At 40.6% G+C, this 25,158-nt stretch overlaps 6 protein-coding genes and 1 pseudogene across 7 annotated transcripts in view; all 7 read right to left on the reverse strand.

The window, feature by feature from the left end:
• LOC106924627 (protocadherin gamma-C5-like) overlaps positions 1 to 18,549 on the reverse strand; it is a 128,120-nt gene extending 109,571 nt beyond the window's left edge. For both annotated transcript variants that reach the window (XM_088009562.1, XM_088009560.1), the window contains exon 1: positions 16,033 to 18,549. In XM_088009562.1, coding sequence (XP_087865688.1) covers positions 16,033 to 18,444 — 2,412 coding nt within the window. In that variant the 5' untranslated portion in view covers positions 18,445 to 18,549. The remainder of the gene's footprint in view (positions 1 to 16,032) is intronic.
• Positions 1,186 to 3,896, reverse strand: LOC148157056 (protocadherin gamma-A2-like). Its single transcript, XM_088009571.1, has one exon. The coding sequence runs from the start codon at positions 3,595 to 3,597 to the stop codon at positions 1,198 to 1,200; it is 2,400 nt and encodes a 799-aa protein (XP_087865697.1). The 5' UTR covers positions 3,598 to 3,896; the 3' UTR covers positions 1,186 to 1,197.
• LOC106924645 (protocadherin beta-16-like) lies at positions 4,218 to 8,022 on the reverse strand. The gene has a single exon (XM_088009568.1). It carries the CDS (start codon positions 6,657 to 6,659, stop codon positions 4,233 to 4,235), a length of 2,427 nt encoding a protein of 808 aa, XP_087865694.1. The 5' UTR covers positions 6,660 to 8,022; the 3' UTR covers positions 4,218 to 4,232.
• LOC148157057 (protocadherin gamma-A7-like) lies at positions 6,959 to 11,229 on the reverse strand. Its single transcript, XM_088009574.1, has 2 exons — positions 10,768 to 11,229; positions 6,959 to 9,490 (listed from the first exon to the last, which is right to left on the reverse strand). The coding sequence occupies exons 1-2, from the start codon at positions 11,094 to 11,096 to the stop codon at positions 8,692 to 8,694; spliced, it is 1,128 nt and encodes a 375-aa protein (XP_087865700.1). The 5' UTR covers positions 11,097 to 11,229; the 3' UTR covers positions 6,959 to 8,691.
• LOC148157058 (protocadherin gamma-A3 pseudogene) lies at positions 11,317 to 15,392 on the reverse strand (annotated as a pseudogene).
• A 644-nt stretch (positions 18,550 to 19,193) lies between the features above and the next one.
• LOC148157059 (protocadherin beta-15-like) lies at positions 19,194 to 22,153 on the reverse strand. The gene has a single exon (XM_088009564.1). It carries the CDS (start codon positions 21,681 to 21,683, stop codon positions 19,194 to 19,196), a length of 2,490 nt encoding a protein of 829 aa, XP_087865690.1. The 5' UTR covers positions 21,684 to 22,153.
• A 54-nt stretch (positions 22,154 to 22,207) lies between these two features.
• Positions 22,208 to 25,158, reverse strand: LOC148157060 (protocadherin gamma-A7-like). The gene is made up of 2 exons (XM_088009573.1): positions 24,778 to 25,158; positions 22,208 to 23,496 (listed from the first exon to the last, which is right to left on the reverse strand). The coding sequence occupies exons 1-2, from the start codon at positions 25,153 to 25,155 to the stop codon at positions 22,681 to 22,683; spliced, it is 1,194 nt and encodes a 397-aa protein (XP_087865699.1). The 5' UTR covers positions 25,156 to 25,158; the 3' UTR covers positions 22,208 to 22,680.

The raw sequence follows: 25,158 nt of genomic DNA on the forward strand, positions 1-25,158 counted from the left end.
AACCCCTCCACTTAAATAATTTTCCAGTCTCCGGTTAAGAGTTCAGTCATTTACTGAACGAAAAAATGGTCGAAGAACTACGTGCTTATTCTTTTTGAGCAATCCTTCCGCAGAATAACTGTCAAATGATCAACTGTGCAAATTGTAAGGACGGTGGAACAACAAAGACACCCTGATCCGTCAGCACCTGGCCAACAGCGGACCTAAGAGTCCAAACCATAAAACTGCAGAACGTCACACAAAATCTCCATGTCTGGTTCTAAAGATCGTTTATTTTAAAATAAATAATGTGTAAGGATGTTCCCAAACAGCTGTGGGCAATATTTATAAAATATATTATCTATATTATGAAGATGTACCAAACATAACCAAAACTACAGTGAATTAATCAGATGTAGGAAATGTAAAAGCGTCAGTTACAATAAAAATAAAAATAATAAATACGCTTTTGTTTCCGGTTAAAATGAGTTTGGCACTAATCTAAGTCCTGAAAAAAAGTTCAAGAACGCCGATGTTGGTTATATTTAATAGTTTTTTTATGTTTAACATAAATGGTTGTACTGTTACTTTAAGAGAGCGCTGTAAAGTGACGTCAGCGCCTTACTAACTCTCAGTTGGCTCAGTGCAAACCGAGAGGAAGGGACTATTGACCTATGTGTGTAGAAAACCGAATGTTCTTGATGAGTTATGTTATTTTAATTTGTTCAACCAAGTGCCACTAACTTACATCTAAGAACAAGCAGCAAAAAAAAAAAAAAAAAAAACTTGAACCAAAGCCCACAGGATGTAAAACATATTATTTCAAAATGCAAATTTGAAAGAAACATGTTTTTATGAAAAAAGACCGTACAAAAGAAACCTTTACATAGAACAGATTGTTAAAAACTCAAGGTAAAAATTCAACCATGGGCCGTGAATGACTCTCCCCGCTAGTGTTTCTGTCCATGATCCTGAAGTTAAGACAGTGTATTGGTCAGATTATTCACTCTACGTATAGCAGGACGTGCTAATACTTTTTGCTTCATACTATAGAACTCAATAAGCATTAATGTTGCGGGTTATTACAGTCAGATGTTTATAACAGAGACCGAAAAATTTTGTAAGAGGTAAGCAATATAAACTATAACTAAGAATAGATACGTACTTCATACGTTACGCTACTTTTTTAACAGGGTAAAAAATGATAAACATTATAATTCAAAAAAGCATTCTAACCTCTAGAGGAGAGTCGGGTTCATCCAGGATGTTCTTCTCGTTCTGTATCCGCTGCATCGTCCCTGTAGAACTGGGATCCATTATCAACACGTTTTGACTACCAGCTCTGCCGAACTTACAGTCACTCTTTCTGGAGTCAGTCGTTCTGCACACGTCGTAATTGTAAACGTGTGGCAGAGTTCCTGTTCCCAAAGTGTCTGAGTAACGAGGTGGATAATATGGAATCACAGGGAGGCTGGAGTGATACAGGATGCGAGACTGTCTCCATCTGTAGATCTTCACTGATATAATAACCACTAAACACGTGATGAAGAGGAAGGAAACCACAGCCAGAGCCAACACTAAGTAAAAAGTCAGATTGTCATTGTATTCCTTATCGTGTGGAAAGTCAGTGAACTCCGACAACACTTCAGGGAAGCTGTCCGCCACCGCCACGTTAACAATGACTGTAGCTGAACGAGAGGGCTGCCCGTTGTCCTCCACTATAACAGTCAGTCTTTGTTTCACAGCATCTTTATCAGTCACCTGACGGATCGTTCTTATTTCTCCATTCTGTAAGCCCACTTCAAACAGCGCTCTGTCTGTGGCTTTCTGGAGTTTATAGGAGAGCCAGGCATTCTGTCCAGAGTCCACATCCACAGCCACCACTTTAGTTACCAGGTAGCCCACATCTGCTGAACGAGGCACCATTTCAGCCACCACGGAGCCACCAGTCTGGACTGGATACAGAACCTGAGGTGGGTTATCATTCTGATCCTGGATGATTAGCTTCACAGTGACGTTGCTGCTGAGAGGAGGAGAGCCTCCATCCTGCGCTTTAACGATAAACTGGAAATCTTTGATCTGCTCGAAGTCAAAAGAGCGAACTGCATGGATGACTCCGCTGTCAGCACTGACGGAAACATAGGAGGAGACTGGCACTCCGTTAACAGAGGAATCCTCCAAAATATAAGAAACACGAGCATTCTGGTTCCAGTCAGTGTCTGTAGCTTTCACTGTGAATATAGACACACCTGGTGTGTTGTTTTCTACAATGTAGGCCTCATATGAACTCCTCTCAAAGACAGGTGCGTTGTCATTCACATCAGAGACTTGCAAAGTGAGAGTGACGCTGCTAGAGAGTGAAGGAACTCCTTCATCAGAGCAGATAACAGTGATATTATACCCGGATCCTATTTCTCTGTCCAATTTACTTTCTGTCACAAGATTAAAGAAACCATCTGTTGCCAATTTTAATGTAAAAGGAATCTGTTCATTAATTGCACAGTGAACTTTGCCGTTTTCTCCTGAATCTATGTCCTGAACATTTACCATGGTTACTATTGTGGCTGGCTTAGAGTCTTCTGGAATGACGTTAATCTGTGATATTATATTAATAACAGGTTTATTATCATTAATGTCTGCAACATCAACAGTTACTTTACAGGAATCTGTTAATCCTCCTTCATCACTTGCTTGTACGTGTATCTGATAGTAACGCGCTTTCTCGTAATCTATACTATCAGCTAATATCAGATCGCCATTTGATTCATTCATCTTAAACAAATCTCTTATATCTGCTATTGTGTTGGAGATAGAATAAAGTATTTTGGAATTTAATCCTTTATCCGCATCAGAGGCACTAACTCTGATTACAACTGTACCCTTAGGGGCATTTTCTGGAATAGTAGCTTTATAAAGTGGCTTCGTAAAAACTGGCGCATTGTCATTAGCATCAAGCACCGTGACATATATTTTTGCTGTGCCGGTTAGTTGCGGTTCTCCTCCGTCCACTGCAGTTAACACTAAAAATAGCTCCTCCTGTTTCTCTCTGTCAAGAGGTTTTTGCAAAACCATTTCAACAATCTTTTCACCGTCTGGTTGATCTTTCAGCTTCAAAGCAAAATGTTCTGTTTTGGAGAGAAAATAACTCTGAAGACCGTTCATGCCAACATCGGGATCTATGGCTCTCTCCAACAAGAATTTTGCTCCTATCACCGCCGACTCGCTTATTTTAAATTTCATGTCCGACTTTTCAAATAATGGAGCGTTGTCATTTATATCGACAATTTCAACAGCAACAGTGTAAAACTCCATGGGATTTTCCAGAATAACCTGAAAATGAAGGGCACAAGGCGTCGTCTGGCCACAAAGCAGCTCCCTGTCCATCTTTTCTTTGACAATGAGGACTCCCCGTTCTCTCTTCAGCTCAATGTAATCCGTGTTGTCTCCAGTAAAAATTCGAGCGTTTCCCGAAGATAACCGTTTACTCTCCAAACCCAAATCCCGAGCGATGTTACCGATTAATGATCCTTTTGGACTTTCCTCGGGAATGGAGTAGCTGACCTGGGCAGTCACCAGAGAGACGAAGAGGAACGAGAAAAACAGCACTAGCCGCCCCATTGTCCCCTTTGTATTTCCAATTCAGAAGAAAAAAGCAAATCCCAGTTAAAAACCGTGGCTAAAATGAAATCCTTTCCACGGTGATCACAACACATTTAAGATGTCCATCAGTTGCATTTATCGGACAGTGAAGCGTCCTGACATTCGCTCTGGGTGTTTGATGTCCTCTGATTTAAAGAGAAAATGGATCACGGGGAAGAAACGGATGAGAGCTGCTTCTGAGCTTACACTCACTGGCCAATAGCGGCCCTTAGAGCTTAATATAATGTACTACAACACTGTAAGGCAATTAAACAAGTAAAAAATAATAATAAAGAACGTTACCTGTTTTATGTATGATAAAAAAGAAAGCTGTTAAGAAGGTTAAAGAGAAAATACATTTAAACGTTCATGAACACATTTGAAATAAACATATAACGAAGGGTTAGTTGAAATCAGCTGACATCATGCACAATAATCACATATTTTTCAAAGTAAGAGCTTATGTTTAGAAACAAACGAACCATGTTCAACCTGAAATATGTGGAGCTAATCAGATGCTCGGTACTAACATTGTCCCACACATTGCAAGTGTCGTGAGACTTCCAAAAGCACCAACTGTGAACAATAGTCCAAAAAATATAAACCGCCAATACTCAGTATTTATTTTTAAATAAATAAATCCTCACCTCTACAGGAGAGTCGGGTTCATCCAGGATACTCTTCTCACTTTGTAACCGCTGCATAGTTCCGGAGGTAGTAGGATCCATTATTAACACGTTTTGAATTCCACCTCCCCCAAACTTATTGTCACTCTTTCTGGAGTCAGTCGTCCTGCACACATCGTAATTGTAAACGTGTGGCAGAGTTCCTGTTCCCAAAGTGTCTGAGTAACGAGGTGGATAATATGGAATCACAGGGAGGCTGGAGTGATACAGGATGCGAGACTGTCTCCATCTGTAGATCTTCACTGATATAATAACCACTAAACACGTGATGAAGAGGAAGGAAACCACAGCCAGAGCCAACACTAAGTAAAAAGTCAGGTTGTCATTGTATTCCTTATCGTGTGGAAAGTCAGTGAACTCCGACAACACTTCAGGGAAGCTGTCCGCCACCGCCACGTTAACAATGACTGTAGCTGAACGAGAGGGCTGCCCGTTGTCCTCCACTATGACAGTCAGTCTTTGTTTCACAGCATCTTTATCAGTCACCTGACGGATAGTTCTTATTTCTCCATTCTGTAAGCCCACTTCAAACAGCGCTCTGTCTGCGGCTTTCTGGAGCTTATAGGAGAGCCAGGCATTCTGTCCAGAGTCCACATCCACAGCCACCACTTTAGTCACCAGGTAGCCCACATCTGCTGAACGAGGCACCATTTCAGCCACCATGGAGCCTCCAGTCTGGACTGGGTACAGAACCTGAGGGGGGTTATCGTTCTGGTCCTGGATAAGGATTTTGACAGTCACGTTGCTGCTCAGAGGAGGAGAGCCTCCATCCTGCGCTTTGACACGAAACTGGAAATCTTTGATCTGCTCGTAGTCAAACGAACGAACTGCATGGATGACTCCACTATCAGCACTCACGGACACATATGAGGAGACTGGCACTCCGTTAACAGCGGAGTCCAGCAAAATGTAAGAAACCCGAGCATTCTGATTCCAGTCAGCATCTGTAGCAGTTATTGTAAAAATAGAGAGACCCGGTGTATTGTTTTCTACAATGTAGGCCTCATATAAGCTCCGCTCAAAGACAGGTGGGTTGTCATTCACGTCAGAGATTTGCAAAGTGAGAGTAACGCTGCTGGAGAGTGAGGGCACACCTTCATCAGAGCAGGTCACTGTAATGTTATATTGAGAAGCTTTTTCTCTGTCTAATTCCCCCTCTGTCACGACAGTAAAAAAATTATTCGTGGATGTTTTAATACTAAACGCAGAGTTTTCACTTAAAACACACATAACTCTGCCATTTTCATTAGAATCTGGATCTTGTATGTTCAACATTGTTACAACCGTTCCGGGTTTTGCATTTTCAGGCAATGCGGTTGATTTAGACATCACGTTAATGGACGGTGGGTTATCATTTATGTCTGTGACGTCAACTATCACTTTGCAAGCGTCGGACAATCCTCCTAGATCTGAGACCTGAATGTCTAACTCATAAATTCTTCTTTTTTCGTAGTCTATATTTCCGTTCAGCATCAATACTCCGTCTTCAGAATTAATTTGGAAGAGACTTGCAGCTGCTGATTTTGGAATTGTGTACATTATCTTTCCGTTGTTGTCTTTATCTTTGTCACTGGCCTTCACTGTGGTTATAATAGTCCCAGCAGGAGCATTTTCTGCAACACTTACTTTATACTCTGGTTTGGAACAAACGGGTGGATTGTCATTTGCATCTAACACAGTTACGATAATCTGCATTGTTCCGGTGAGCTGAGGTTCGCCCCCATCCACAGCGGTTAATGTTAGTGATAAATGTTCATTTTTTTCTCGGTCTAGTGGTTTCTGCAAAACCATCTCTGCATGTTTAGTGCCATCAACTCGGCTCGTCGTTTTCAGAACAAAATTGTCGTTCGGTTTAAGGGTGTAGCTGCTTAAACCGTTCACACCAACATCATCATCAATTGCTTTTTCTAGAACAAACCGAGCTCCAATAAGAGCCGATTCACTGATCTCGTATTTCATCTCCCCTCTCTCAAATGTAGGAGGATTGTCATTTATATCAGTAATCTCCACTGTCACCGTGTAAAACTCCATTGGGTTTTCAAGGATTATTTGAAAATGCAGCGCGCAGGGCATTGTTTGACCGCACAGCGTTTCTCTGTCTATTCTCTGTTTAACATTTAGCAGCCCTCTTTCCCGATTCAGCTCCACGTACTCCTCAGTATCACCAGTGTAAATTCTAGCTTTGCCAGATTTCAATCGGTCCACCCCTAAACCTAAATCGTGAGCTATATTACCAATTACAGACCCGCTTTTCATTTCCTCCGGAACGGAGTAACTGACCTGACCGCGCAAAACACCGAGACGGAGCAGAGAGAAAAGCAGCACCATTTGCCATCTCATCATTCCAACCGGCATAAAAATGCTTAAAATTAGAAAGCCTTCGTCCTCTTCTTATCTCTGCTGTTCAGTTTTGAATAGTACAAATGATGGCGAGGTCCCAAAAACGAGAATAAAATAATCGGCAAAACAAAGGGGTCTATTTGTGCAGACCTGCCTCCTGCTTTTCACGGCGATCCTGGTTGTTAACTCTGCCACTCTCTTCCTCTCAATGCGACGTGCTGACGTTTAGGAGAGCACAATATGAAAACCTCCTCAGGAACTTGATGGCAAACAGCGTCCTTCACTGTTCAACAAAATGAACTGCACTACGTCAAACATTGCATATCTCAGTACTTTAATAGTTCATTTTAAAGAGATCACACAATCACAGCGTCGTTTAACTACCACCCAGTGAACACATTTCAAATATGTTATCAAGCTTATACTGAAACAGGATAACATCTCTACTAACATTCAATTCAGGTAATTGAATTAACATGTGCAAGTGCATTTAATGACTCAGAAAAAAAAAAATCCAGATTAAATCATTCCTAGAAGATGTCAAATTCACATTTAAAAGTTGTGATTTCTAACTTGTGAGGGCAAGGAGGATGTTAGAGGGATTGCACATAGCTGTAACATGGGTCAGTTGTAACACTTGCAATTCCCCGAATCAGAAAGAGGTTGGAAAAGATCTGACTCACTCTGCAGTTTCTCACTTTAGTCTGTAGTTCACTTATGAAGAACTAGCAACTTGTGACAAACATTTAAAAAATAATCATGTGAACATAATTTTTAGGTAAAAAAGTATTTTTGGGGGGTGGGGGAGTAAATAATTTGTGATTACATTCCCTACTTTATAGTTTAAATTGTTAAAACTCATTTGTGTTGATTCTGTTAGTGTGCACATATTGTTAAATTTTAGCCGTTAGTTGCAAGACAAGCTAGTTCATCACTAGTTCATCAGCAATGTGTTAATTGTAATAAACATTGGAGTAAGTTGTAACATATTAATCAAAGTTATAAATAAACCAAAAAAAAAAATTGATACAAGTATAAATAAAATAAAATATATTTCATTTCAGCATCCTCAGACCTGAGATGATAGAAACTGACAGGGGTGTGCTTCTAAATCTTCCCAGGAAAAACATCAATAGATGTAAAAATTCAGGAAAACTCTGTCAGAACTGCAGTAAAATTCTACACTTTATAGATTCTACAAAGCAAGAAGAAAGATAGAAGACCAGGGGTGAGATATAATTCATTGTACTGGATACAGTTGTGGAGAGAAATTGTTCACTGATTAATAAGGTAAGTTGTTGACAAAGCATCTTAAGGAAGATGCTGATGGATACTATTTATTGTACAAATAAATATTAGGCTTAGGACTTAGGCTTAATGCAAGATAAGTTAGGATAAACTGATGAAATGCAATTATTATAATTATAAACTTACATTATTAGTTTATTGCGGAGACCAGAGCAAAGCTTTTATAAAAGCTGCAGCTTTTATTTATAAATGCTGCAGCTATTATGCTATTAGAAATGTTAAAAAGTTTTTAAAGTTTGAGGTTTAGCGGCACTACATGGCTTGCATTACAAGATTACATAATTTATACCGAGAGCTGCACTGCATTCAGTTTGTGTTCATTTACAAATGTTGTTTTCTGAACTTTCAAATAAGTTTTCCCTAGTTTAAGACATGGTCAAAATCCTCATTATTGAGGCTACAATTCAATCTCTATTCAATCCCAATAAGATAAATTCATGGATTTTATGTGGGAAGTACTGATCAGCTTGATGACACATTTATTAGACAATACATGTATAAAGTTTATATCACAGTTTGAGCTAAGTGGGTTAAAGGAAGTCAGAGATGGAGATAAAAATAAAGATACTACATGTTACAACTATACATGGACTCCAATAAATCACAAATAGGGTACGTAAAGAAAGAAAACAAATTATTAAAAGGGACTATGATGAATTTTGATCTTCTTCAAACGTATGCCGAAACAACCCATTCCACACGAGCAAAGAATTTGAATGTATAAGAAAAATAAGTAATATCAATAGATGTGCTTGATAATGCTACCAACCTCAACAGGAGAGTCGGGTTCATCCAGGATGCTCTTCTCATTCTGTATCCGCTGCATTGTCCCTGTAGAACTGGGATCCATTATCAACACATTCTGACTACCAACTCCTCCGAACTTGCAGTCACTCTTTCTGGAGTCAGTCGTCCTGCACACCTCGTAATTGTAAATGTGTGGCAGAGTTCCTGTTCCCAAAGTGTCGGAGTAACGAGGTGGATAATATGGAATCACAGGGAGGCTGGAGTGATACAGGATGCGAGACTGTCTCCATCTGTAGATCTTCACTGATATAATAACCACTAAACATGTAATGAAGAGGAAGGAAACCACAGCCAGAGCCAACACTAAGTAAAAAGTCAGGTTGTCATTGTATTCCTTATCGTGTGGAAAGTCAGTGAACTCCGACAACACTTCAGGGAAGCTGTCCGCCACCGCCACGTTAACAATGACTGTAGCTGAACGAGAGGGCTGCCCGTTGTCCTCCACTATGACAGTCAGTCTTTGTTTCACAGCATCTTTATCAGTCACCTGACGGATAGTTCTTATTTCTCCATTCTGTAAGCCCACTTCAAACAGCGCTCTGTCTGTGGCTTTCTGGAGTTTATAGGAAAGCCAGGCATTCTGTCCAGAGTCCACATCCACAGCCACCACTTTAGTCACCAGGTAGCCCACATCTGCTGAACGAGGCACCATTTCAGCCACCATGGAGCCTCCAGTCTGGATTGGATACAGAACCTGAGGGGGGTTATCGTTCTGGTCCTGGATCAGGATTTTGACAGTCATGTTGCTGCTGAGTGGAGGAGAGCCTCCATCCTGCGCTTTCACGCAAAACTGGAAATCTTTGATCTGCTCATAGTCAAAAGAGCGAACTGCATGGATGACTCCACTATCAGCACTGACAGATACATATGAAGAGACTGGCACTCCGTTAATAGAGGATTCTTCTAGAATGTAAGATACACGGGCATTCTGGTTCCAGTCATCGTCTGTAGCTTTTACTGTGAATATAGAGAGACTTGGTGTGTTGTTTTCAACAATGTAGGCATCATATGAGCTCCTCTCAAATACAGGTGGGTTGTCATTCACATCAGAGATCTGTAAAGTGAAAGTGATACTACTGGAGAGGGATGGTTCTCCTTCATCAGAGCAGGTCACTGTGATGTTATACGCAGATTCTGTCTCTCTGTCTAACTGACTCTCTGTTACAATACTGAAAAAGTTATTCGATGTTGTAGAAATAGAAAACGGGATGTCTCTTTGAATTTTACATTGTACTTTCCCATTTTCAGCTGAATCTGGATCCAGTGTGTTTATAATTGTCACAACTGTACCAGGTTGAACATCTTCTGTAACTACAGCTGACTTTGACATAATATTTATAGCAGGTGTGTTGTCATTTGTATCAATTATTTCTATACTAACCTTACAAGACCTCCAGCATCTCCTGCCTGAACATGTAACTGATATTGTCGTTTCCTCTCATAGTCAGTGTTTCCGGCCAACTTAATTTCACCAGTCTCTCTGTTTATTTTAAATATTTCAGATGCGTCATCAACGGAGTTTAATATTTCATATGATATTTTTGCGTTAGATCCCTCGTCAGCATCTATGGCACTAACTTTAATGACAACGGTTCCTGTTGGTGAATCTTCTCGTATTGACGATTTATAGACTTTCTGTGTAAAAACCGGAGAATTATCATTGCTGTCGAGGACATTTACATGTATTTGAACTGAGCCAGAAAGCTGCGGCTCACCGCCGTCTACTGCCGTCAACACAAGCGACAGACGATCTTTTGTTTCACGATCTAGTGGCTTGTCTAATATCATTTCCACTGTCTTGCCTCCGTCTACTTGATTTTGCAGTTTCAATATAAAGTTATCTGTAGGGTATAGCGAATAACTCTGTAGATCGTTCTTACCTACATCCAGATCAATCGCTTGCTCTAGCACAAAAGCTGTTCCTGTAACAGCCGACTCAGAAATTTTAAATTTCATTTCACCTCTCTTAAAAATCGGTGCGTTGTCATTAACATCGGTAATTTCCACGGTGATGCTGTAAAATTCCATGGGATTTTCTAAAATAACCTGGAAATTTAGAGCGCACGGCGCCGTCTCTGCACAGATAGCTTCTCTGTCGACCCTGTTTTTAATGAGGAGGACTCCCTTTTCTTTATCCAGCACAATGTACTCGGCACTGTCTCCTGTATAAATGCGGGCCTTTCCCGATTTCAGTCTTTTCACATCCAAACCTAAATCCTGTGCAATATCTCCGACGAAAGATCCCACGGGCATCTCCTCAGGAATAGAGTAGCTGACCTGTCCACTCACCAAAATGAAACACGGGAGCGTGATGAAAATCAGACCCAGTACTCCCATTGTCCTGATCGTCGCAATCCTCTCAGTCTAGTCTTGTTAAATCCCGATTCAAATTATATTTCCACTAAGATTTAAAGAAAAATTCGGCCACTGGGTCTAATGTCATCAGCAATTACACTGTGAGCTGCAAATTCAAAAGGAGAATCATCCAACAAAGCGAACATAATCCAAAACCGATAAGTTGCGTCAACCTCCTGAGCTGTTTGTTCTCTATCTACCGTTCTCTCTCTCTCTCTCTCTCTCTCTCTCTCTCTGTCTGAGATGAGAAGGGAGTTACTGAATATTGCGTCCCCGTGAAAACACAGACTAGCCAACAGCGGCCCTAGGAGTTCATCAAGCTGAACTGCAGAATGTTACAAAGATGGAACTAAAATGGATTCATGATGTCAAAAGGAGTCTATTTCAAAGACATTGAGTCAATGTAAAAAAGAGGAAACATATTACATATCAGAAGTAAAAAAATAAAACAAAACTAAATGTTCATGTTCAAGGAATAGAACGGATTATGATAGATGGCGTACAATGTTGTTGCTATTTAAGGGAAAAAAGGGGAAACAAAGTCTGCATGAAATTGTTTTTATATCATTGTACTTTGTGGTGAGGTGGCACTACAAAAATAAACGGAATTGAACTGAATTATTCTAAAATTAAACCAAACATGTCTCACATATTCTTGAATTATAAATTACAAAATGAGCTTCATGGCAAGTTCAAGGTTAATCAGTGCATTAAAATGTGTTCTAAATCTAATGCCACAAAATCACTAAACCCTTTAAAATTAATATTTATAAATGTTATAAAAATAGGTGTGGGACAGAGTTGCTAATATGCCATGCAAACAATGCAAATTCATAATTTTGTTGATAAAATTATGTAGAACCCTCTCTGACGCAACTTGATACATAATAACCAATAATGTATCAATGTATAAAAAGTATCAATAATAAATTAAGACAAAAATCAGGTGCTATAAATGAGAATATTGGTAACCATCATGAGGACAAAGTTGATGATTATATGTTAATAAAATTAGATATTCGGAAAACAGAAAATTAAAGATACAACTCTGAATTGCGGCACCTCAAACGACATAGGAGCTATCCATGGTGCTGACTTTAAAATCAAATTGCGCTTCTAAAAATCAATTTAAAAATGACGTAACCAGAGAAGTAGGCATTTGTTTGCAATTATACTTAGTGGAATAAAAATAATCATGGCAACATACTATAACAAAGCTATGTATGCAATGCAGATGCGGCCAGGTAGTTATAATTAAAACAAATGTAAAATCTCCCAGACAAGAGTCAGAAAACAATAAGACAAGTAGTACAGTAGAGTATTTGATTCTGTCATTTAAAGATATACAATACAAATAAAATATCTAGATAATATAAACTGATAATATATCACTACATTATTAACTCTTAACAACTAACCTCCAGAGGAGTGTCAGGTTCATCGAGGATACTCTTCTCACTCTGTATCCGCTGCATCGTCCCTGAAGAACTGTGGTCCATTATCAACACGTTCTGACTACCAGCTCCTCCGATCTTACAGTCACTCATTCTGGAGTCAGTCGTTCTGCACACCTCGTAATTGTACACGTGTGGCAGAGTTCCTGTTCTCATAGTGTCTGAGTAACGAGGTGGATAATATGGAATCACAGGGAGGCTGGAGTGATACAGGATGCGAGACTGTCTCCATCTGTAGATCTTCACTGATATAATAACCACTAAACACGTGATGAAGAGGAAGGAAACCACAGCCAGAGCCAACACTAAGTAAAAAGTCAGGTTGTCATTGTATTCCTTATCGTGTGGAAAGTCAATGAACTCCGACAAGACTTCAGGGAAGCTGTCCGCTACCGCCACGTTAACAATGACTGTAGCTGAACGAGAGGGCTGCCCGTTGTCCTCCACTATGACAGTCAGTCTCTGTTTCACAGCATCTTTATCAGTCACCTGACGGATAGTTCTTATTTCTCCATTCTGCAAGCCCACTTCAAACAGCGCTCTGTCTGTGGCTTTCTGGAGTTTATAGGAGAGCCAGGCATTCTGTCCAGAGTCCACATCCACAGCCACCACTTTAGTCACCAGGTAGCCCACATCTGCTGAACGAGGCACCATTTCAGCCACCATGGAGCCACCAGTCTGGACTGGATACAGAACCTGCGGAGGGTTATCGTTCTGGTCGTGGATCAGGATTTTCACAGTCGCGTTACTACTGAGTGGAGGAGAGCCTCCATCCTGCGCTCTTACTGTAAACACGAGCTGTTTTATTTGTTCATAATCAAAAGAGCGTACTGCTTGTATTACTCCGCTTTCGGAATTTATTGACACATAAGAAGAAACTGGACTACCACCAACTACAGTGTCCTCCAGAAAGTATGATATTTTTGCGTTTTGATTCCAGTCTGAATCTCTTGCACTCATACTGAATACTGAAAGCCCTGGGTTGTTATTTTCAATTATTACTGCCGAATAATTTGGATTTTCAAAGATTGGCGGATTGTCGTTTACATCAGAGACTTTCAGATACAAAACTGCAGACGAAGAAAGCAATGGAGATCCATGATCCATTGCGGTAATTGTTATATTATATTCAGGTGTTGTTTCTCGATCAAGATACGAATCTAATAGTAAATTATAATAATCCGTGAGGGAGGACTGTATTTTAAAGGGAAAGTTGGATTCAACTGAACATTTTATTTGCCCGTTTCTGTCAGAATCAGCATCTTTTACATTAAAAACACCCACAGTCGTACCTAGAGGTGCATCCTCTGAAACTGTGTTTGAGAAAGACATTATACTAATAACTGGTGCGTTATCATTAGCGTCCAAAACGTCGATTGTAACTTTTGTTGCGTCAGTGAGACTTCCCTGATCTTTTGCGATTACTCTTATTTCAAATTTCTTGTCTTTCTCATAATCAATACTACCCACCACAGTTATTCTGCCAGAGAAGCTGTCAATTACAAAAGCAAAATTTCTTTTTACATTGGAAAACGAATACGTAACTAAGCCATCAGAACCGCTGTCTGCATCTGAGGCATTTACCGTTGTTATGTATGTGCCTATGGGGGCGTTTTCCATCACAACAGCTTTGTACACTAACTGACTAAATTTAGGAGGATTATCGTTCGCATCGAGGACATTGATCTCAATATTTACTGTTCCGGAGCGCTGCGGAGTTCCTCCATCTACAGCTATCAGCTTTAAAGAGACGTGCGGGTTCAACTCTCGATCTAATGACTTCTGTAAAATCATGACAGGAAATTTTACTCCGTCTGCGTTTGAATGCTGCTTCAAAACAAAATGATCATTCGGTGAAAGGACATAATTTTGCAAGCTATAAATACCCGCATCAGGATCATATGCGCTTTCTAAGTCAAAGTGGGATCCTGTCGTTGCAGATTCGCTAATTTCTAAATTGATCGATTTGTTTTTGAAGGTCGGCGCATGATCATTCACGTCTAGTATTTCCACGGTGACTCTGTGTAGTTCAATTGGGTTTTCTAAAATGATTTCAAAGCTGAAACTGCACGGCGTTACCTCTCCGCAGAGCTGCTCTCTGTCAATTTTCTCATTCACGACTAAAATCCCTTTGTCCGCCTTCAGCTCGGTGTACTGATTGCTCTCTCCGCTCACGATACGGGCACGGCCAGAACGCAGCCTACTCAAATCCAAACCAAGATCTTGTGCAACATTACCGATAATGGAACCTTTCTTCATTTCCTCTGGAATTGAATAACGGATTTGGCCGTCAATGGAGAACGCCATCAAGAGAACAAGAAACAGTTGCCACAGAGGAGTCCTGAGCAGCAGAAGCCATTTTCCACATCGATGCTGGTGGGTCTCCATCAGGAAAGATGACAATACCGAATTTAGATCCACTTAAGTTAGTCAGGTATGAGCAAGCTGAACAAAAATCAAAATCCTCTGCATCTAGGTCGGACAAAAAACGATCGCTTCTCGTCTAACGTATTGCTCCTATAACCTTATTCAGTGTGAGTACGCTTTTATCTGTCTCCTTTCTCTCCTCTTCCTCAGTTGCAGCATTACTTCAAATGTTTTCTTGGCCAACAGCGTCCCTTAGAGTCTGAACAGCGTAAATAAAATTAATTTGGAAGAACGTTTAACCAAAAGCTGAAATAAAAGTGTATTACTTATATGAGTTAAAATCAAACCGAAAGCCACACAATCGCTGCAATTTCATCATATCAGTGAAATATGTTCACAGAAAGCACAAGCTTCACACTACATCTAGTCAAAAGCATATTAAATAAATATATATATATATATATATATATATATATATATATATATATATATATATATATATATATATATATATATATATATATATATATATATATATATATATATATATCCGGTCATACTGTAATATCCGAAGACAAGAATCTGTCAGATGACAAAAAAAAAGAAAAAAGAAATGATCTAATGTTAACGTAATAAAGTAAACAACTGGTGTAGGCCAAGAGTTAGGAAAACACATATTATTAAACAATACGAAAAAAGACATTGACTTATAAAGGACGACTATAAAGCTTAAAATAATAAAAAAAATACATAATCTTAGAAAGGAGAGGATTGTAATGAGCCAATTATTTTTTTAAGGAATGTTGTTCTAGGAGGGCTCATCCATCTGCCTCACCCACAGGCAACAAATCACAAATTTAATTTTCCAAAAACGAAGCCATTTTGCAATAAATATCAATACATACAGACAGAAAGACTTTAGATTGTCTGTCTGTAACTTGACAGGAAGTTGCTTTCTGGGAAAAAAACTGCTTTCACAGTCTCCACCAAAAGCAAGATGAATCGCTGTCTGTGGTTCTGAAAGTGAAATTGAAGGCAACAAATGTAGTTTTTCTACTAATCAGTCTATATAAGCACAAAAAGGGAGAACAACTAACCTCTAAAGGAGAGTCAGGTTCATCCAGGATGCTCTTCTCGCTCAGAATCCGTTGCATCGTCCCTGTAGAACTGGGATCCATTATCAACACATTCTGACTACCAGCTCCGCCATATTTAGTGTCACTCTTTCTGGAGTCAGTCGTCCTGCACACCTCATAATTGTACACATGTGGCAGAGTTCCTGTTCCCAAAGTGTCTGAGTAACGAGGTGGATAATATGGAATCACAGGGAGGCCAGAGTGATACAGGATGCGAGACTGTCTCCATCTGTAGATCTTCACTGATATAATAACCACTAAACACGTGATGAAGAGGAAGGAAACCACAGCCAGAGCCAACACTAAGTAAAAAGTCAGGTTGTCATTGTATTCCTTATCGTGTGGAAAGTCAGTGAACTCCGACAACACTTCAGGGAAGCTGTCCGCCACCGCCACGTTAACAATGACTGTAGCTGAACGAGAGGGCTGCCCGTTGTCCTCCACTATGACAGTCAGTCTTTGTTTCACAGCATCTTTATCAGTCACCTGACGGATAGTTCTTATTTCTCCATTCTGTAAGCCCACTTCAAACAGCGCTCTGTCTGTGGCTTTCTGGAGTTTATAGGAGAGCCAGGCATTCTGTCCAGAGTCCACATCCACAGCCACCACTTTAGTCACCAGGTAGCCCACATCTGCTGAACGAGGCACCATTTCAGCCACCATGGAGCCTCCAGTCTGGACTGGATACAGAACCTGCGGAGGGTTATCATTCTGATCGAGAATATTTAATATAACTGTTGTGTTGCTGCTTAATGGTGGCGAACCTCCGTCCTGACCCTTTAGGTGAATGTTTATTATTTTAATTTGCTCGTAGTCAAATGACAGAACTGCTTGTATAACACCAGTTTCTGCGTTCACTGATACGTAGCTGGATATGGGGTTACCATGTAGCTCAGTATCAATAAGCAGATAAGACACTCGTGCATTCTGACCTGAATCAGAGTCATGAGCTTTTAGAGAAAACACAGACAAACCCGGGGAGTTATTCTCCATGATACTAGCTTCATAAAAATCTTTTTCAAATAGAGGGGCGTTATCATTTATGTCTGATATTTTAATAGTTATAGTCTTGTTTGTAGAAAGCGGCGGAGTTCCTTCATCTACTGCCGTAAAAGTAATGTTATAATCAGGCCTCTGCTCTCTGTCTAGAACACCGTTTGTGACAAGAGTGTAATAGTTCTTAAGCGATGACTGTATTGCGAACGGGATATTGCCATTAACTGAGCAGTCCACCTTTCCATTTTTGCCCGAATCTAAATCTTTAACGTTTATTATAGCAACAGTGGTTCCACTAGGAGAATCTTCAGGGATCGTATTAGAAAACGAGGTAAGCGTTATAAAAGGCGCATTGTCATTCACATCTATTACTTCAATTATTACGTTCGTGGATGTGCTTTGTCCGCCTTGATCCTTTGCTTGAACCCCAATTTCGTACAATTTATTTTCTTCATAGTCAATTTTCCCCCTAACTGTTAAATCGCCGCTGTTTTCATCCAGATGGAAAATCTCGGCAATCTTATTGGACATGTGATTAAAATAATATGTAACGTGTCCGTTCTTCCCTTCATCTGCATCTGTTGCGCTCAAGCTCAAAACTAAAGATCCTTCTGGGACATTTTCTTTGACAGAAGCCTTAAAATTGTGTTGCATAAAAACGGGGGCATTGTCATTTGTGTCTAGAACAGTAACGTGTATTTTTAAGCTTCCTGATCGTTGCGGTTCGCCCCCGTCAACAGCAGAGAGTGTTAAAAGTAGTTTTCCATCTTTTTCTCGATCTAAAGCATCAGAAAGGTACAGCTGTGCATATTTGTGGCCATTCGGACTGGAGAGAACTTTAATGTTAAAATTAGTCGTCGGATGTAAGGCATAACCGTGTAAAGCGTTGATGCCGACATCTTGATCTGTGGCGCTCACTTGTAATATTTCTGTACCTGGAAGAGCTGATTCCGATACTTCTACGTGCATTTCCTTTTCATGAAATGTGGGAGCATTGTCATTAATGTCTAGCACTTCAACTACAACGCTATGCAGCTGCATCGGATTTGTCAGAATCATCTCAAAATTCAGGCTGCAGGGCGACGTCTGCCCACAGAGCTGCTCTCTGTCTATCCTGTTTTCCACCACCAGATTCCCTTTGTCTACATCAAGCTTAATGTACTCGCTGCTATCACCGCTAACAATTCGGGCACCACCTAATTTTAATCTGTTAGCGTCGACACCCAAGTCCTCAGCTACATGTCCCACGTATGAGCCCTTTCTCATTTCCTCCGGGACGGAGTAGCGGATCTGGCAAAAGATGGATCCGATGAAAAAAACAAGGAGGAAGGCCTGTACTTGCCATTTAACTGCGTGTTCCGTGCTGATAAAATGCATATTCCCGAAAGAATACGTCCAAATACGAGAGAATCTCCGTCCAAAGTCCTAATTGTCACACAGTATAGCCTTTTATTTATTTCCCTGTATGATCCAGTCGGGATGCACCGCACGCTTAAGAGTAGAAACCGCTGATGAAAATAAAAAAGCGAACGTCCTGCCCTCCGCGGAACACTAAGTCAGGCTTCGGAGGTGTAGCTCCTTTTCATAAGCGTTATATTTGCTGCAAAGACCTACAGCGGCCCCCAGAGTCTAAAAATGAAAATATTAAGTGTGTGAATATAAAAACAAAATGGGAAAAGTTAAAAAAAGAAAATACAAACAATGTTTGATGATTTACGCATCAATAATATCCAACGTTTGCAAGCCTATGTGATACAGTATGAAATATTTTTATTCTAGTATCTACAGGAGGAAGAAGAGGTAAATACAAACAATGTCACCCTAAGCTGGAAAAAATGTTTGAACTCATATTCTAATCAAAACAGGTATGCACAAAATCCGTTTACAAAAAAGTGCAATTTTTGAATTTTTGAAGTGTTATTTTGGAAGTAGAAAATAAACAGGAAATTAAAAAGCGGAATACAGAGTATTTTCAATATTGTTATATTATTAGTCGGATATTTCATGGAAGTAAATACACATAACAAAAACATTTTTAAATGAACTTAACGTGGACTAAATATTTCTGATTTACATAAATCAGAATCACTTGCACTTGAAAGAAACTTTGTTTTTTTTTTGTTTTTTTAAAAAAAGGCATGTATCTGAACAATAAAATGCTCAAAAGCAAACTGGATCAATTGATGAGGATAACTAACCTCCAGAGGAGAATCAGGATCATCCAGGATGCTCTTCTCGCTCTGTATCCTCTGCAGAGTGTCTGTAGAACTGGGATCCATTATCAACACGTTTTGACTACCAGCTCCTCCGAACTTAATGTCACTCTTTCTGGAGTCAGTCGTTCTGCACACCTCGTAATTGTAAACGTGTGGCAGAGTTCCTGTTCCCAAAGTGTCTGAGTAACGAGGTGGATAATATGGAATCACAGGGAGGCTGGAGTGATACAGGATGCGAGACTGTCTCCATCTGTAGATCTTCACTGATATAATAACCACTAAACACGTGATGAAGAGGAAGGAAACCACAGCCAGAGCCAACACTAAGTAAAAAGTCAGGTTGTCATTGTATTCCTTATCGTGTGGAAAGTCAGTGAACTCCGACAAGACTTCAGGGAAGCTGTCCGCCACCGCCACGTTAACAATGACTGTAGCTGAACGAGAGGGCTGCCCGTTGTCCTCCACTATGACAGTCAGTCTTTGTTTCACAGCATCTTTATCAGTCACCTGACGGATAGTTCTTATTTCTCCATTCTGTAAGCCCACTTCAAACAGCGCTCTGTCTGTGGCTTTCTGGAGTTTATAGGAGAGCCAGGCATTCTGTCCAGAGTCCACATCCACAGCCACCACTTTAGTCACCAGGTAGCCCACATCTGCTGAACGAGGCACCATTTCAGCCACCATGGAGCCTCCAGTCTGGACTGGGTACAGGACCTGAGGTGGATTGTCATTCTTGTCCTGAACTACTATTTTAAGTGTAGCAACTGAGCTCAGAGGAGGGGATCCAGCATCCCGAGCAGTTATGTTTAACTCAAAACACTTTATCTGCTCATAATCAAATGATTTGACAGCATGTATGACACCACTATCTGAGCTCACAGATACTAAGTTTGTGACCTTTATCCCATTTATTTCTCTTTCCTCTAAAAAGTAAGACAACCTCGCATTTTGACCCCAATCTGCATCAGTAGCACTTACTGTAAACACGGAACATCCGGGTGAGTTGTTTTCTGGTATGCTCATTGTATATTCTGATTGACTAAACTGAGGTGGGTTGTCATTCACATCAGAAACTTTTACGTTCATCTTTTTGGTACTAGAAAGAGGTGGAAAACCTTTGTCAGACACAGTCATTGTGATATTATACTCAGGGTTAGTTTCTCTGTCTAACGTACTTTCGGTCACTATAGTGTAATATCCCGTTAGCGAGGACTCAATTTTAAAAGGTACGTCAGAGTTAATGGAACATCTGACAAGACCGTTTCTTTCAGAGTCTTCGTCATCCACGTTAACAACTGCTATAGTTGTGCCTGGGGGAGAGTCCTCTGAAATTAAGTTTGAAAATGACATGAGCTGTATTGTGGGTGCGTTGTCATTTTCATCGATTACTTGAATGATAACTTTACACGTATCTGAGTATCCCCCGTGGTCACTCGCCTGAACGTTTAGCTGATATGTTTTAGACTTTTCAAAGTCCACCTTACCTAAAACCTTAATCTCACCTGTTGTAACATTTACATCGAAGAGCTGCTTCGCCTCTTTTCCGACATGAGGGATGGAGAACGTCACCTCGCCATTAACTCCCTTATCTGCGTCATCTGCCTCCACTGTTGTGACCACTGTTCCTTCAGGAGAGTTCTCCCTCACCTCGGCTTTATACACTGACTGACGGCACACTGGAGCATTGTCATTAGCGTCTAGCACAGTAATATGGATGCTGACTGTTCCTGATCTGCGTGGTTCTCCCCCATCAGCGGCTATCAGCACAAGCGTGTGCGTGTCCTCCTTCTCTCGATCCAGAGCGTTTTGTAAAACAATTTCAATGAACGTCCCTCCATCGGGTTGGTTTTGCACTTCCAATTTAAAGTGATCTAAAGGTTTCAACACATATTTTTGAATGTCGTTCATGCCAACATCCGGGTCATCTGCGCTCACTAGAGAGAAACGAGTGCCGGGCGCAACACTTTCAACGATTTTTAGGTTTATTTCTTTCTTTTGGAAGGACGGGCTGTTGTCATTGACATCCACCACCTCTACTGTAACCCGGTAAAGCTGAATAGGGTTTTCTAAAATCACCTCGAAGCTGAAGCTACAGGGCGTCGTCTTTCCGCACAGCTCTTCTCGGTCAATTCGCTCTTTAATAACAAGAATGCCTTTCTCACGGTTTAAATCCACATACTGCTGGCTATCTTTTGTAATAATACGAGCATTACCTCCCACAAGCCTCTGCAAATCCAAGCCCAAATCCCTGGCAATGTTTCCAACAAAAGACCCCTCCGATTGTTCCTCCGGTATGGAATACCGAGCCTGGGCCGTTACCGAGCTCATCTTCAAAAGACAAAGAATAGACACCAGCGCTTGCACTCGGTCTCCGGCAGCGGGTATCCACGCACAAAACATCACGAATCCAAATGCGAACAAGCAGCAATCCGTTCAGGGTTAAACGGTGTAAAGAAAATCCAGAAATTTAAAACGGGCGATGTTTTCAGGAAGGAGCATTCAGGAGAGATTAAACGATACAAATCTGGAGGTCTGTGCGTCGACTTGTGAAACACTGAATGTCAGGGAAAGGAGGTGGACTGCTGCAATCCTAATTTGCACAGGGTTTCAGCGATGTATCAACAGCGGCACTCAGAGTCCAGTCAGTGTAATATTTTATACTGAATAGAAGGAAGCGCAGTATTTGTTCACCGTATTTAGAAAATAAGAGAGCTTTATGATTACAAGAGGGACCGTGGAAACCTATTATATTGCTCGAGTGTTACATGTTAACAATAATCTTCAAATGAAATAAATGCACAGTATAAATAAATTCATAATCACAACAAGATAATATTAGTAATAACAATAACAGAGATATCACCGTTATAAGATGAAATAACACTGAATTTAAACTAGTAATAATGTGGAGATAGAGTCCAAGCTGTTGGGTATTTATTTATTTATTTATTTATTTATTTATTTATTAGTTATGCAACAGTTCACTCAACAGTTTCCCTTAGATGCAAGGTTCTCCTCCAAATAATGCAACTTGATTTCTTACTTTTTTTTATTTATAATGTATAATGTGAAACGATGATAGAAAAAAAAGCCTATCACAGGAACAAACCTTAAGAAAATGCCATTTTGTTTCACCTCGGTGCGAGTTCATCTTTTACTCTGTTACAGCAAGAAATGTGAAATATAGTGGTAGATTATGAAAAAAAATATAGATTTCCAAGCATTTCGTAGTAATACTAATACCTGACTTAGTACTAATTTTAAAAAAGCTGAATTTCCTGTGATTGATGTAAAAATAAATCTTCAATAGTAAAAAAAAAGTAGTTCGGGAAAAAAAAGTGTTCTGAAATTACCAACTGATTCCTGCAGCACCATGGAGAGCGACATAAGTTGAAAGCTAATACTCGTCGTAAATTGGTATATCCCTACAAAAAAGGGTGTTAAAAGGTTTAGAACTCACCAAAGTCAGCGTCTGCAAGCTATGTTTTGTAAGATGTTCTTCCACTTGGGGTGTATCCGTTTCAAATCCATCGACACTCACTAGGCTTTGATTCCTTGGTTGCACGTCACTCTTTCTGGAGTCAGTCGTCCTGCACACCTCGTAATTGTAAACGTGTGGCAGAGTTCCTGTTCCCAAAGTGTCTGAGTAACGAGGTGGATAATATGGAATCACAGGGAGGCTGGAGTGATACAGGATGCGAGACTGTCTCCATCTGTAGATCTTCACTGATATAATAACCACTAAACACGTAATGAAGAGGAAGGAAACCACAGCCAGAGCCAACACTAAGTAAAAAGTCAGGTTGTCATTGTATTCCTTATCGTGTGGAAAGTCAGTGAACTCCGACAAGACTTCAGGGAAGCTGTCCGCCACCGCCACGTTAACAATGACTGTAGCTGAACGAGAGGGCTGCCCGTTGTCCTCCACTATGACAGTCAGTCTTTGTTTCACAGCATCTTTATCAGTCACCTGACGGATAGTTCTTATTTCTCCATTCTGTAAGCCCACTTCAAACAGCGCTCTGTCTGTGGCTTTCTGGAGTTTATAGGAGAGCCAGGCATTCTGTCCAGAGTCCACATCCACAGCCACCACTTTAGTCACCAGGTAGCCCACATCTGCTGAACGAGGCACCATTTCAGCCACCATGGAGCCACCAGTCTGGATTGGATACAAAACCTGAGGTGGGTTATCGTTCTGATCCTGGATGATCAGCTTCACAGTCACGTTGCTGCTGAGAGGAGGAGAGCCTCCATCTTGTGCTTTAACAATAAAAACTAACTCTTTAATTTGTTCATAATCAAAGGAGCGTACCGCCCGTATGACTCCACTTTCTACACTTACAGAAACATAGTCAGTTATTGGGGATCCAGCAAACGTTATGTGATCCAGAGTGTAGGATATATGAGCGTTTTGATTCTCATCCGCGTCTTCAGCTGACAGTGCAAGAACCGAGACACCTGGGGAATTATTCTCTCCTATAAAAGCGTCGTAAGCACTTTGTGAAAAAACTGGTGCATTATCATTCACATCAGACACTTTTAAATTAAAGATCCTTTTAGCTGAAAGTGGGGGTTTTCCGCTGTCAGAGGCAATGACGGTGATATTATATTCTAAAACACTTTCACGATCTAATACGGAATCTGTTGTCACAGTGTAGTAATTTCTTAAATTAGACTTTATCCTGAAAGGAGCATTCCCTTCGATCTTGCAGCTCACTTGTCCATTATCACCCGAATCCAGGTCTTTTACATTAATAATACCAACAGTTGTTCCAGGAGGAGAATCCTCTGACACGGGACTAGTAAAGGACATCACGTTTATGACAGGAGGGTTATCATTCACATCGACAACTTCAATAATCACTTTGCTGGAATCAGTGAGACCGCCTTGATCCTTCGCATCAATTCGAATTTCAAACTTTTTATCCTTTTCGAAATCTATTTCACCCGCGACAGATAACACCCCAGAATGCGGATCAATTGACAACAATTCAGCGATGTTGCTCTTTGCGTTTGAAACGGAATATGTGATGTGACCATTCGTTCCGCTGTCTGCGTCTGTAGCATTTACAGTAACAATATGGGTGCCAGCTGCCGCGTTTTCCGTGACAGTTGTCTTATACACAGATTGGTTAAAAACGGGCGCATTATCATTGACATCTAAAACCTTTATATCTATATTCACCGTACCAGATCTTTGTGGATTGCCACCATCGAGGGCCACAAGCCTTAAAGATAAATGCGGTGCCGCTTCTCGGTCAAGTTGCTTCTGCAGAACCATCTCTGCATATTTACTCCCCTCCGGACTGACATGCTGCTTTAAGACGAAATTTTCGTTTGGGGTCAAAATATAATTTTGCAGGCCATTAACGCCAACATCAGGATCCTCCGCACTGTCCAACACAAACCGCGCTCCAAGATTAGCGGACTCACTGATCTCTAACATAATATGCGTTTTCTTAAACACGGGGCTATGATCATTCACATCCAGCACTTCAATTGTTACAGGATGCAGCTCCATCGGGTTTTCTAAAATCACTTCAAAGCTGAAACTGCACGAGGCCACCTCTCCGCAAAGCTGCTCTCGGTCTATTCTTTCACTCACTACGAGAGTCCCTTTGTCTACCTTCAGCTCGGTGTACTGGATGCTCTCTCCGGTCACGATACGGGCTCGACCAGAACGGAGTCTTTTCAGATCCAAACCTAAATCCTGTGCTATGTGACCGATAAGAGAGTCCTTCTTCATCTCCTCTGGAATGGAGTAGCGGATATGTCCGGAAACTGTATGGGATGAAAGAAAAAGCAAAACAGCTTGCATCCACTGAAAGCCGAAAAGAAAGCGCCATTTCCAAGAGGGCTGCTGAAACGCCATTAT

This window comes from Poecilia mexicana, unplaced genomic scaffold (assembly GCF_051168715.1).
Source record: "Poecilia mexicana isolate PSO_F unplaced genomic scaffold, ASM5116871v1 scaffold_10, whole genome shotgun sequence".
NCBI classification, from domain to species: Eukaryota; Metazoa; Chordata; class Actinopteri; order Cyprinodontiformes; family Poeciliidae; genus Poecilia; species Poecilia mexicana.